General features: G+C 41.0%; 1 protein-coding gene across 7 annotated transcripts in view; it reads left to right on the top strand.

The window, feature by feature from the left end:
- BMPER (BMP binding endothelial regulator) overlaps window positions 1-14,064 on the top strand; it is a 242,622-nt gene extending 228,558 nt beyond the window's left edge. For 5 of the 7 annotated variants that reach the window (XM_081800290.1, XM_081800293.1, XM_081800288.1 and 2 more), the window contains one exon: window positions 10,658-14,064. In XM_081800290.1, coding sequence (XP_081656416.1) covers window positions 10,658-10,839 — 182 coding nt within the window. In that variant the 3' untranslated portion in view covers window positions 10,840-14,064. Of the gene's footprint in view, window positions 1-7,257; window positions 7,374-10,657 lie in introns of those variants that run through there. The other 2 variants (XM_081800292.1, XM_081800289.1) reach the window with 2 other exon arrangements.
- Window positions 14,065-14,560: the final 496 nt, after the last annotated feature.

Genomic DNA, 14,560 nt, shown 5'->3' with positions numbered 1-14,560 from the left:
TTCAGCTGAGTCTTGAAGGATCGAAGGGAGTCAGGGCAAGCATTCTACGCAGAAGAAATGTATTTGATGGCCACAAAGTAGGAATAAGATAGCATGCTCTCAAACTGGAAGGGAGTCAGTGTGGCTCAAGCGCGGTGGGCAAGGGCATAAAATGAGGGTGGAGGTGAAGCAGGAGCTGGATCATGCAGGGCTTTTCAGGTCTTGGGAAGGTGGGTAGTCTTTATTCTAAGAGGAGTGGGAGCCACTGGTGGGCTTTAAGCAAGCCCTTTCTGCTTTCCAAAGATCACCCTGTGTCCAGGCTACTGTTGGGGGGGATGGATGGGCTGGGGCAAGATTGAAAGCAGGTGACCAGGCAGGAGGCTGCTACAGTAGTGATGGTGAGCCATGGTGGCTTGGGTTAAGATGGAGACAGTGTACGGGGAGAGAAGAAGAGAGATTCCCGCCCTGGTTTGGAATTTTACAATAATATCTATTAAACAGAGTGATAAGCATCTGTGATATATAGATACAGATATATATTCATATATATATTCATTTATATTTATATATGTATGAAACATCTGGAAGAGTGTCCAACTCATAGAAGCAGCTGATGCTATTTAGATTTGAAGATGAGATGACTGAATATTTATCACTTACTTCAGGTGTTGGCTGACATTTTTCTGAAAAGGGCCAGATTTGTCTGGAATGAAGAGACTGGAGTTGTTACTAATTCTACACCAATCCTAATAACCTTAGCTCTCATATTAGAAAAGAAGGCAATTCGTGGCACTAATAACTCTAGAATGCCTATATTGGTGGAGGACGCGAATGGTCATCTGGTTGGAAGGAGGGTCAAGAAGAATTGCGTTGAAGCTGTGTTTTCAGTGCAAGGCCATCTTGTTTTTTTTGTTTTTGTGTGTGTGTGTGTGTGTGTGTGTTTTAAAATTTTATTCATTTATTTGACAGAGAGAGAGACACAAGGGAGAGAGGGAATACAGCAGGGGGAGTGGGAGAGGGAAAGCAGGCTCCCCACCGAGCACGGAGCCTGATGCGGGGCTCCATTCCAGGACCCTGGGATCATGACCTGAGCCAAAGGCAGACGCTTAACGACTGAGCCACCCAGGTGCCCCCAATCTTGTTTGAGCAGTGGGTCTCAATCTGGCTGGACACTGGAGTCACTAGGGAGTTTAAAAAATAAACCAGAAACCTGTGCCTGGGCCCCATGCCCAAATAGCCTGCTTTAACTGGCCTTCTGTAGCTTTAAAACTTTTCAGGTGAGGGGCACCTGGGTGGGGCAGTCGGTTAAGTGTCTGACTCTGGGTTTTGGCTCAGGTGGTGATCTCAGTGTCCTGGGATTGAGCCCCACATCAGGCTCCATGCTCAGCGTGGAGTCTGCTTGAGATTCTCTTCTCCTTCTACCCCACCCCCCCATGTGGTCTTTCTCTCAAATAAATAAAATCTTAAAACAAAATAAATCAAGACAAAACCAAACCAAACCTTCTCAGGTGATTCTGACCTGCAGCCAGAGTTGAAACCACTGAGTTAAATGATGTACTGTAAGGTGGCTAACATAACAAAATAATAATTAAAAAAAAAAAAAGAAACCACTGAATTAATTTTTACGCCTATTTGGGTGGCTTTGAGGGGGTAGGATGCCAGGTATTTTGGGGTTACTAAAACTTCTCCAAGCTGCCCCTTGACAAAATCACTAGTCTGTGTTCTTGAAAAGCACCAAGCCCTTTTACGTTCTTCTGACTTTTCTTTTGGAATTTGCTGTCCTCCGCTAACCCAAGTCCGATCTTTCTATCTGAGTTCACTTTCCACAGCAAGAGTGCCTCTCTGTCAAAGGAGTATTGATTGATAAAAATAACTCATAGTAATGCCGGCAGGCTGGACCAGAGGACCCAGAGGGGATCCTGCAGGACCAACCAAGAAGGTCCTTGGCTTCATACAGGATGGAAAGCAAACATGAGCCAGGAGGAAGTGAGAGCAGAATTTATTGATGGTATATATAGAGAAGATACAGACAGAGCATCTGGGAGACTCAGAAAGGGAATGGAGGATGAGTCTCATCTTTGGGTGGGGTCTGGAGTCTTTACTGACAATTGTGGTCTGGTGCACATGTCTTCTCAGGCATATAGGAACTGGTCAGAACAAGGACAGAGTCTAGGTGTCCATCATGAGTCACTTATTCCCTGGAACCAGGGTGTCTTGGCATCCTTGAGATGTCTAGCGCTAGTGGTCTGGAATATGCACATGATGACTTCGCCCCATAATTCCTTAGACATTACCTGTTGTGCTGGAAGAATCCAAAGAAATAGTTAACTCCTCGTCCCTTACAAGGAGGACTTACATTAAGACATGTGTAGGGTGGGAGGTGCAGGTCCTAGCAAGAATAGAAGCAGGAAAGGGAGCAAAAAGTATATTTTTATGAAGTCCTTCAGTTTCCCTATCACAATAGTAAGGTGTGGCTGAGGCTTCTAAAAAGTAAGAGGAAATGGCTTACCTCTCACCTAATGCATCAGTGTGGGGTGGGTAGGGTAATAAAGGTGATGTTTTTGAGGGACCAGCCCTTTCAGTTCATCTTGACTACTCCTGGTTCCCTTTCTCGCCTTTGAGTCCTCCTTCCCTTGAATCTACCAGAAAATGAGTAAGAAATATGGAGGCAAGCCCGATGCATCCATCCTCTGTGGTTTAGAACTCTGCAGAACCTTATAAACTTTATTAGCTGTGGTAAAGCTTATATTAGGTACACAGTCTAGGAACACTTTCTTCCTGGCCTGGAACTCTACGTAGCACCATCTGAGTGCACACACTGCATTTGAGGACTACACATTTCCCCCAGCATCCTGATTTCAGGAACCGAATCTCAGGAGCTAAAATTACTTTTCTAATGGACAAGGACTATGGCTCTTGAAAGGTTCCATTTACCACTTAAAATTAATGGAGCCATCTGAGTGAAGTATAACTCTGTGCAGTTGCAGGGAACCCTTACACACACATACACACACACACACACACACACTAAGCTTTCACATATTGGCAGCTGGTACGTGAAAAATAAATTTACAGAGACATGCAGCATCTTTCAGTAGATCCAGTTCCAATTGATCAGAAATACTGAAGACCATAAGGATACTCTTTCCTTGTTTTTAGCTCCCAGATCTTTTGACTTATGACAGCACTTAAGGCCACTTAATACAGAGAAAAGAAATTTTCCAGAATAAAAAGCTTGGAAGTTGAACAGATAAGAAGGCAGGCAGGCAAGAAACTCTGAGCAAGTGACATTTGCAAGGCTGGACTGGATTTTAGCACTATCATGACTACCAGCAGGAAGCGTATGTGTGACTGAAAGGACTGAGGGCACTGAGGTTTAGCATGTGAATTACCGAATACAATACACTTGGCAGTGGGCCATCATGAAGGTCTATAATAAAAGTTTAATAATGACTCTTTATATTAATATTCACCATTTTCTAAGCACTTCTTTGCCCCAAAGACTATACTAGTACTTTTATGACATTTTATCTTGTTAAGCCTGCATTATAATCTATGTGGTAACATTCTATCACCCACATTTTACTGGTAAGGACATTGAGGTTTAGAATATTTAAGTGATTGGCTGCCAGTCACAGAGCTCAAAATGAGTAAGTTGGGAATGAAACCCAGGTCAATTTGCCTTACAACCTCTGTTGTTCATCATTATGAAAACAGACCTGCAAGAGCATTGGAAAAATATATTTGAATATGAATATATATTTATTTGCATATTTACATAAGCATCAATGAATTTATTCAAGCATTTGTTATGTAGATCTCTCCAATTTCTATTCATTTGTGTCTTGTCACTGATGGTTGTTACTTGGTAACTTTGCTCTGATCTTGCTCCTGCATCTCACTTTGCCATCCTTAACGGATTTTTGGCCACCTCCCTGTACCTGATGCTAATCATCACTGCACCTTCAGTAATACATCTTATAAGTGGGAAAGGTGCTGGGATATTCAAAGTGGCGTGTATCTTTCTGTAGCACATCATATAGTCTGCTGGGTTCTGTGAGCCTTTTCGTCTGTTTTTTTTTTTTTTTTCCTACAAATTCCAGGTGATTCTAGCCCCTTCACTGTAGCAACTGCTTTCATTATACACATTGAGCTTTTCCTTGGCTAGTTACTGGATGCCTCCTGTAACAGTTTAGGAGATAAAGTCAGTATGGTGATCTTCAACACCCAGTAGGGAGACATGGAGACAGCTGAGTTCCAGAGGGCACAGAGCCATGCTTATTGAATTTATTAATAAAGCCAACACCTAGCGCTTTTATGGGTTATCGCATAAAGTAACACATAATACTGCTTGTATGCATTACCCAGTGGCTGCTTGTGTGCCCCCTTGAGAATAAATACATGCCAACCCTAATCACTTTAGTAGTTTGCTGGTTTTTAAAAAAATTAATTTAACCAGATGAATCCTTTTTTAAATGTATATGTACATATTGATCACGTTTAGGTTTTAAAAAATTATCTTTTGCCTGTTATATATTAGAAATAACTTTGAATTCACAGAAGGGTCAAACAGGGTCCGAGTCAGTATTCACTTTCTAGGATCATGTAAAAGTTGATGATCAGTTTGGACCCAGGACCCTAATCATGTCATCCCCCAGCTAAGACCCTTCCAAGACTCCCTTTGCCAAGACTTAGAGCCCCTGCCTACTTGTCTACCTTTGTCTCCCCATGTCTCCCTCCTCAGATTCTGTGCTCCCACATACCAAATTGAGACCCTTGTTCCCTGATTGAGCCAGGCAGTTTGTTGTTGCCCACATCCTGCCCTTGCCTTCTCTCTTCCTGGACAACTCTTCCCACCACAGTCTGTCTGACAGTTGCTACTCACCTCTTAAGACCTAAGTGGGCTCTGTTCTCTGAGGTCTTCCTTGATGCTAACCTACTCTCAATGATCAAGTTTTAGAATATAGGTGAGGTTCAGTGGTGTGAGGTCTGGAGCCAACGAACAAGAAAGAATTCTTAAGACGTCTCTGGTGCAAAAAGGTGATTTTATTAAAGCACGGGGACAGGACCTGTGGGCAGAAAGAGCCGCTGCACTGTGGTCTTGAGGAGTGGCTGATTATATACTCAGGAGTTGGGGAGGTGAGGACAAAGGGGGTGCTCAGAAGGACTGTCATATGCCAAAGAAGACTCTTAGGATACTGGAGACCTGGTTATTGTCAAGCCAAGGCTGTTTTTTCCTCTAATGAGGCACTAACAGGAAGACAGTTGGGAGTTTCCTGGAGGAATGTTCCATTCTTCCTATCACACGTCCTTGTCAATGGGCTTCAGGTTTAGAAGAAATTCAATTTTATTTACATTTCCTTCTGCCTCAGCTTCCCTCAATTTTATGGAGGGGAGGGTGATGTTAGGGCTTCAGGAAACTGAGTTATGGGTCTCTGGAAGTTAGGCTATTGATAAGAAAAACTTCTTCCTTGTAAATCACTAGGACATTTGTAAACTGAGGGAGACTCCTGTCCTACAGGAATGTGATCTCTATCAGTTAACCATTTGTTTTTCCTTTAGGGCAGCCAGGAGTGTCTGAGGAATGTCACATATATCCCATGGGGGGGCCTTGTAGGGTGTCAGCTTCTGCTTTGTCCTCAGCTAGCCTCTGCTCCCTCATCATCAACATGGAGTTGATGTCTCCTTTCTTACTCCTCCATGGTACTTTGCTTTCATGATCTAATATGGTACTTCTTGCATTTAATTAAGAATCTGTTTACATGTCACCTTTACCTGTTTGGTTGTATGCCCAGACTCCAGTAACTGAAGATCAGAGATGGTATCTTATTCACATTTGATTCCCTGGCCTAAGAGAATGCCTACCACATGGCAGATATGTGGGGGAGGTTTATTAATTTGAACTGAAATGCAAGTGGTATTTGTTCAATGAGAAAAGATCCCCCCTTTTTTTTCTAGTAGTTCTTCATTCTCTACGTTCTACTTTCTAGCCATAGATTGTGAAGGAAATAATCAGTGTTCAGTTAGTCAAAGGTGAAATGTCACAGCAGAGCATCAGTAAGTTAAGTGGTAGAGCTAGAAGGAAGAATTGAGAGGTCAGAGAGAGGAGGAGACATGAGAGAGCTCATGTCTATGAGAGCATGTGGGAAAAGGAGAGAATAACGGGTGAGAAAGAGGAAATTCTATCGAGTTTTCATCCTACAAATGATCTTGCAAGATTTAAAGGGAAGCAAATTATCTGGAGGGTAAAGTGAGTTCAGAGAGGCTTTCTGGAAGCAGCTGAGTGGAAAATGAACTCCAGTCCAGCCAAATGTAATCCACACTGGGAAATGAGTTGATGGATTGAGCATCATTAAGATTAAATCATCATCCAACAAGCACTAACATTTATTAAGCTGTTCCTCTGTGCTTGGCCCTGTGCCAGAACCTTGGGTCATGGTAGACAAGGACTCTGCCCACAGGATCAGGGCCTCAGCAGTTCACTCTCTTCAACCAGGGGTGCTTGTCATTGGTAACTATGACAGGCACCCCTGGAACTCTTTATTTAAATCTACAGCTACTCGAGCCCCACTGTAGACTCAGAGCAAAAATCTTTAGGGAATGGGACTGGGGAATAACACCTTTTAAAAGATCCTCAGGGGACTCTTGTAAGCATCTCTGATTAAGAACTATAGCTGCACTGGAACTGGGGATTAAAACAAATAACTGTAACATGAAAAGTGCTCTGGGGTACAGAGGGAAGAAGGATATTCTGGGGGAGATCCAGGAAGCTACTCGGAGGAGGTGCCGCTTGAATTAAGACTTGGAAAATGATGACACTGGGAAGAGAATCAGAACTAGAAATTAGAGACGACACTGTAGTAGCTGATAGAAAGAGAGAGAGAAGACAAGACAATGTAAGGGAAAGAAGAGAGTAGGCAAAGAAGCCCAGGAGAGAAGGTGTTCTCAAGGTGTTAGGAACTGGGGAGTTCAGCATCATAAGATAAAGTGGACAATAAGGCCAAAAATTTTGTGGAGAGGTTATGGGAGGATGGGGCCAACCAGTGTATCAGTAGATATAGTCATTACTGAAAATTTTGGTGGGAACTGCTTCAGTAAAGTGGTAGGTGAGAAAAACAGGTCACTAATGTTGATTAATTGCAGAGGAATTGAATAAAATGACTGTAAACTCTTTTCTGAGATTTAGAGATAAAAGGAAGAAGAAAATAAGTCTGATATGTTAAGGAATCTTTTTTTGTCAAAGATTAGCATTGATCTGAAAATGTTTGTAATATTTAGAAGATGGAGCCAACAGAGAAGAAGATAAATGTGCCATGAGAAGGACAACTAATAGAGCAAGTTCCTGGAGGAGATGGGTCAGAAACCAGAGTGGCAAGTAAAAAGATGGGTGCAGATGCGGTGGAGAGGTGGTAGGGAGATGAGTTAAGGATGCTTGTGTAGATGACCTAAATCCATCAGTAAGGGAGTGTGGGCGGTCTCAGACTATGGAAGAGCTCCAGTAGAGTTTTAGATGGAAGATGTTGGGAAGCTCCCAATCTTGGGAGCTTCCATTGTGCACTTACTTCCACTTTGGAAATAGTTGCTTTCTCAATTGCTAAAAAGGCATGAGTCTCTGCAGTGATTGAAGCATAAATGTGAGGGTTGGTGTATAGGATAAGTTCTCAATTCTGACTGCATGGGAAAATTATCTGGGCTAGGGTTTTTTTGCGGCGGGGAGGGGAATGTCAGGCATCAGGAAGCTCCCTGATGATACTAATTTTCAGTTTTGAACACCATTGGTCTGTGGAAACACAACAACACAGGGATATAGTTATTGTATATGAATATGCTGTTCAGCTAGGATGTTTCCAAATTATTAGACATAAACAATATATAGGGTATTCTGTTAGCCACTAAAAGAGAAAAAAAACTTTGATGGGATCTGTCAAAAGCCAAAAGATTATCAGAAAAGCAAGCAAGATTTAAAGGAAGAGTTATGTTGTTCTACCCACTCACTCATCCATATACCAATGCATTCAATCACTCAGTAGTCCTCTGACTACCTACTACATGTTAAACAGCACACTATTGCTGAAAATAGAGAAACAAAATAGCCTTTCCCTCTAGTGGCCTAGATTTAGTTGGAGAGAGAGAGAAGACAAGGAAACCTATGATTATAATTGCATGTTGCAAACGCAGGAATGGAGGGGGGCAGCAGGTGCTCTGAGCATACAGTCAAGGGACAGCTCATCCAGGGAAGAGAGATGGGAGAAAAAGTTGGGAAGTGTCCAGAACAGGGGCAGATGGGGTGGATGGTAGTTAACACTCACCAAGCTAGATAATGGCACTAGATCAAGGCAGAGGGTGGGTCTCAGGCTTGGCTTGCCTGGAGGAGGTTCCGAGTAGCCTAAAGAATAAAATTAAATTATGAAAAGCTGAAACAACTTAATAAAGTTACATGGTAGTGGTAATGTTAGGGAACGTAGCATTAACGAGTAGTAGTAATTTTTTACTTATCTACTGTATCACTTGGGATCCAGCCAGAAAACAAATGGCGCACTCACATTTGCTAATTGAGGTGAATTTAATAGATGGACTTCTTGAAAAGGAATAAATAGGGTGTAGGAAAATAACAAAGAAAAGCCCAGTACCCTGGAAATGAACTGTTTTTACTCACAATATTTTGACACCAAATGTGTGTGGGTTTTTCTGATACTAACCAATTCTCCAATGTTCCAGAGACCAACTGGGTGCCCTACAATTCAATTCAATTCTGACACTAACTACACCGAGTTAGCATCAGATTCCACCAGCTTACGGGCTCAGTGTCACAAGACTGCCCTCACTTTAGATGCTAGCTGCAAGTATTAGGTCCCTCAGTTACCCTCACTTCTGTCTGCTTTGGCTGCAAAGTAGGGGGGAGAGAGGTGTTCTTACAATCCTCCTTTTCTTTCAGACTTAACAGCCAGAATGTCTCACAGAACTCTGGAAAACACTTTATTTACTATTACTGGTTTATTGTAAAGGATACAAATGAACAGAAAAAGAGGTACATACAGCAAGGCACAGAAGGGTCCTGACCCAGGAGTTTCGGTCCCAGTGGAGGAAGGACACCAGCCTCCCAGTACCTTGATATGTTCCTCAGCTCTGAAGTTTTCTGAACCTTGTTGTTAGTCATTTAAGAGTTTTTATGGAGGTTTCATTATGCAGGCATGATTGATGAAATCATTGGCCACTGGTGGTGAACTCAATAGTCACCCCTCTCCCGTTCCTGGAGATCGGGTGGTGGGGCTGAAAGTTGCAACCCTCTAATCATGCCTTGGTCTTTCTGGTGACCAGCCTGCAATCCTGAAGCTATGTAGGGTCCCCTAGCCACCAGTCATGTCATTAGCCTACCAAAGACACTGCTCCACAGATTTTAGGAGCTGTGTGCCAGGAACTAGGGACAAAGACTAAATATTTATTTCTTATTATATCATACCCTAGCTCATAACAGAGAGGCTGTTATCATTCCCGGGCCTAAACAGTCAAGGGAGGGGTTGGCTATCAGAACTTGGGACAGAGAGAGCTCTTATTAGCTTATTTTAAGTTAGATGTGGTCAAACATGAGCGTTCTGTGGTAACTCTAAATATCTAATTTGAAATATTGAGCATAAGGCGCACTTGCTTGAAAATCAGTTCAATTTTTCAGTTTTACAATTATGTAATTCTTCACGAGGTATTAATTTGCAAACTACATAAACTGTAGTAGAGGTGTTTCAATGGATCATCTTCCATTGTTATTAATTTTGTTCGGAGCGATGTCAAATGAAGGTTAGATTGTTAGTAGTGTTCTTGGAAAGTCCCTCTTCTACATTCCTACATGTGTCAACATTTCTATTCATGAGAATGAGGGGGAACCTCTTTGACTGTCACTGGAAATAACTCAGATAGGAAAGTTTGTATGTCATAAAACTTCCAGAAGGTTTGCAGTATTTTTTTTTGATAAATCTATTCATGAATTTTCAGGAACTCTCAGAATATTGTCAGAATCATTTTAGCTCTAAGTAAACAAGGATAGCAAATGGGTTGTGATTTGGCTAGATCATCATTTTTATATTCTCTGGGCCAACCAGCCATGCACTTCCGTCTCCCCAGGTACACATCTCATTTTTCCTTACTTGGTTTTTATCCCACTCTTGCTCTAATTTGCCTCAAATTGATCACTATGATTAAAATATGTCATGTAACCTTGGCAGGGCTTTTTTTTTTTTTTCTGTATGTGTAATTCTGTGTATTTAAATATTGATGTAGTTGCATAAAATAAAAGCTCATCACAACTTGAGAGCTTTAAGCACTATTTGGAGCTGAATTTTCACACTGTTCTCAATAACAAAATAACCTCATAGACTTCCTGGTAGCTTCACTAATGGATGGTTTGTCTTCTCTGGGAATAAAAAACTCTCCATTTTATTTTATTTTGAAGTTCGCTAGCCCAGCAGTTGGACCTTTGATGTTGTTTTTCAGGTGCCAGTGATTCCCAAGGTGTTTGAGGAAGGTCGGAGATTGGTTGGTCCTTTGTTAAAATGCAAAAGTGAATCTGTGCTGTGAAAGGGCTGGGGCAGTGGGTGACATGAGCCTGCAGAATTGGCATTGGGCTGAGGTTGAACTGACGCGGCCATATTGCCATGTCTCACCCGTGTCCCCTTTTTTTTTTCAGCTACCCAGTGTAAGCACGGGGCTGTGTATGATACCTGTGGCCCAGGATGTCCCAAGACCTGTGACAACTGGAATGAGATCGGTCCATGCAATAAGCCGTGCATTGCAGGCTGCCACTGTCCAGCGAACTTGGTCCTTCACAAGGGAAGGTGCATCAAGCCAGTCCTTTGTCCTCAGCGGTGACCTTTGTTCTGCTCCTAAGACTTTGAAACTTGGTGTCCTTGACACTGAAGTGGAAGAGCCAATGAAGGACTGTAGTATTTGTGTGCTGATTCTTCACATACACACACACAGAGTATATATGTGTACATATATAGATATATAGATATATTCAGAAACATTTCATCATTTATATAAACTATAGGTGGATTATTATATGTATATTTTTTGCTATAAGACATGTATTATTTCTAGGATCCTAACCTGTAAGCCATTGGATACATTGTATAAATAAACCAGGTGTTTGTAATTTAATAAGGCAGCATGCAGACATATTGGATGGCTTTAACATCACACACATTTGTCATTTTTAAGAAGTTTTCTAAGAAACCTAAATTGCCTGCCTGCATTAATTTTAGCTTTGAATCAAGACTTGCAGTTGAGTGGAAAATGTGTTTCTCTGAAGAAAGGCAAAGTTATCTAGGGGCATTTCATGCTTCCAAGGAGAGGAATGTATGCCTGAGAGAGATGGCTGGTGATTGGTGACAGGCCCTAATGGTGCATGGAAAGCAAGGGATAGGTTGTTAGACTTTATTGGGTCGTAGTCCAATATTATTTCTAAAACCGATTGGCTAGTTGCCAAGAAATATATATTTGTCAGTTGAGCATAACCAAAGAATTGAATGGTTTCTTGCCATCTTTGCATATTCCTTGAGTCACCTAATTATACATGTGTGTATGATGGATGTGTCCATTTATATGTCACAGTGAGATTAAAGAATGGTTGGGTGACATGTTGGTTTTATTGAGCATGAGCAGATATTTGGAGAAACTTTTGCACAACATGTGAGAAAGTAGCCATTTCTTTGAATCTTAGAGCAATTTAGGGTGGGCAAAGATAATGAGTTGATGTAAGCCATTTACATTGTGTGACTCTTCTATGTGTAAAATGAAAATCATTAATTATTTCTAGAGGATTCCTAGCCCAGTGCTATTTGTTGACTGTTAGTATGTCATAATTATTATGCAGGAAAGCCTTTACTGACCAGTTGATTTAACATCAGGCCAAACAAACCTGGTCTCTGTACTTGCTCTAATTTGCTGGTAATTTACTACTGGTCATCGTGTGAGCTTTCTGACTCTTGTTTTCAGTTGAATAAATGAAAATGTCAACAAGACAAAACCCACTGATGTCTAAAAATACTATGTTCTACAGTGTAGTAAATAAAGGGCTTAATATTTAAAACAAGGCATTTTCTCTTGCAAGATGTGCTGTGTTATACTTCGTAAATAAGCCATATTGACTTCGGGCTCATCAATTTTATAACAGCGTTATTTAGATATATTTTATATAACCTACAATACTTAATTTTTGTAGAGTACTATTAATAGACAAGAGCAAATCCCCAAATTTTTAACAATCAGCATATTGCCATTGCCTGTTAGAACATTTATGTTCCCTTTACCTATATTCATCACAGCTTAAGTATTAATTTGGATTCTTTACTGGGATATCTCTAGTTGTTTGAGTAAACTGACTAAAGCACAGGGTATAATATTGACTGGCTGGGGCACCAGAGAATGTGGTTGTTATTGTTTCCCATGGGTCCTAAATATCTTAATATCTGGAACGCGAGGTAGCCCGGTCATTGCTTTAGCGCTGCACTTGGAAAGAGAGCTTTTTAGGGGACTTGGGTTCCAAGTATAGTTGTGACCTTATCCACATTGTTTAAGCATTTGGAGCCACACTTCTGCTCATCTGTAACACAAAGAGGCTGGGTAGTGTATGGGTAAGGTTAAGAATCAGGAAAACTAGACGCCCTGCCTCCGGTGAGATTACTTGCACAGAAATTTGGGACACTTGGAGTTTGCAAAACTCTTACATTTATAATCTCATGTATTTCCAAATGAAAGGAGGGTTAGGGCAAATCAGTGGACCTCTCCTGATTGGTTCCTTTTTAGATTATCTTTAATTCTTTTAGATTATTTTTAAATTCCTTTCCAGTTCACTCTGGGTTTTCTCTCTATGAAAGAGGGACGCAGAAAGGAAAATTGTGGATGGTTATTTACTGCTCATGATTCATCCAAGGAGTGAGTGACTCTACCCGGTAATGCTTAATAGCCTCTATCCCAGCATTTTTAATCATGTCTGACCATGGTGAATGAGATGAAGACTCTTCCTCATGGACCAACTCTGGCAATTTGGGTGGCTTGATTACAAGTTTGTGTGATGTCCTTTATCCATGGCTAGTTTAAAGTTTGTACACTTTTTTCATTCCTAATCCTAGAAGAAAGAGAAGGCAGAAAGGGCAGAGGATTATTCAGGCCTACTAATCCAAGCAGGCAGCTCCCTGATGGGGGAGCATGGGGAAATGAGCCAAATGGTCCGTTTGCCATGTTCTGGTTTTGGCCATGGGCTATAGATGAACAATGATTTTATCAAATGATTGATCATAATGGAGATTAACCAAATGCTTTGATGGTAGTGGCCTCATCTTATTTACATGGGATATTTTCAATGGGTTCTCGAGGCCAAACTCCTGCAGAGTTAGAGAACTCGAAATGAAAATGTTATATTTCACTCTTTAATATATATAACCCAGGCTAGCAATTCCTGTTGGCACCATGGTATATATACAATTAAAAGATGGGTTAATATCCCTCTATCTACACATATAGAATCCCTATTTTAACTATGCTATTAGCTATGAATATTGAACTTGACGAGGGACAAATGCCCTTGATGAAAAACAAGCACAATTATGATTCCAATTGCATGTAGTTGCTGCTCAGTAAAAGTAAGTCCTTTCCCCTCCCCCTGTGAAAATAGGAATGTTTAAAGATTTTTAACGGAAAGTTTTGAACTTGGAAGAAAAATGCATATTGGATGTTGACAACAGCAATTATTTGTGAAAAAGTTGAGAATCATCAACTCTTCAAGTGGAAGTTCTCCCCCTGTTAATTTGTTGAGTATTGCCTGAGTGTCTGACCACCAGCTTGGACAGGGCATCTCCTAATGAAATGAGAAGAGCCCAGTGGTTGACTCTTCCCCAGCTTTTGTTGAGCATGGATAAACCATTTTGACTGGAAAATTTTTTCTTATTATGACATGTTTCAGACATATAAAAAGGTTTAGAGAATAATGTTGTAAACACCCATAAATACCCTAATTATGAAAAATAACCTAGTAGGTAGTCAATAAATTTTTCTTACATAAATAAAATCAAGCCAAGCCTCATGGTTGCAACAGCTCTGTGTGGAGTTTTTCCTTGTTGAGTTTCTGTTCCCTTTCTGCTCTTTGTCACTCACATTCGTATGGATCTGACAAATACTAAAGATGTGAGCTGGAAGGCTCTTGGTGTGGGAGAAGGAAAATGCCTTAGGGGACAGGTGCCAAGATATTTTAGTTAGCTATCTCCTCCAAACATAACCCTCAGGAACAAGCAAAAATTGTCTCCAATTCTAAATCCTGAAGTAAAACCCTTTTCAGAAACCAGGATTTTAATTCTGAAAATTGAGAATGTTCAAGTGACTAAGAATGAACAAAAAAGGAAAAGAAACCAGTGCTGTTGATTATGTTGACCTTGAATTAAGAACCCAGACGTTTAGTCCTTTAAGGGGGCCTTTTTGGCTTTAGAGCCATTTTGCTATTTTGGGCTTCATTAAACCAACTGAACGACAAACCTTGCATGAGATCCATTTTTACTGTGGTTCCCTTTCAGATTAATTTTGAGCAAGCCAGCCT

The sequence above is a fragment of the Leptonychotes weddellii genome, chromosome 12 (assembly GCF_054177405.1).
Source record: "Leptonychotes weddellii isolate Sample4059 chromosome 12, ASM5417740v2, whole genome shotgun sequence".
Taxonomy (NCBI): domain Eukaryota; kingdom Metazoa; phylum Chordata; class Mammalia; order Carnivora; family Phocidae; genus Leptonychotes; species Leptonychotes weddellii.
Note: the sequence above shows the minus strand (reverse complement) of the source record. Positions and strands in the feature narration are given on the sequence as shown.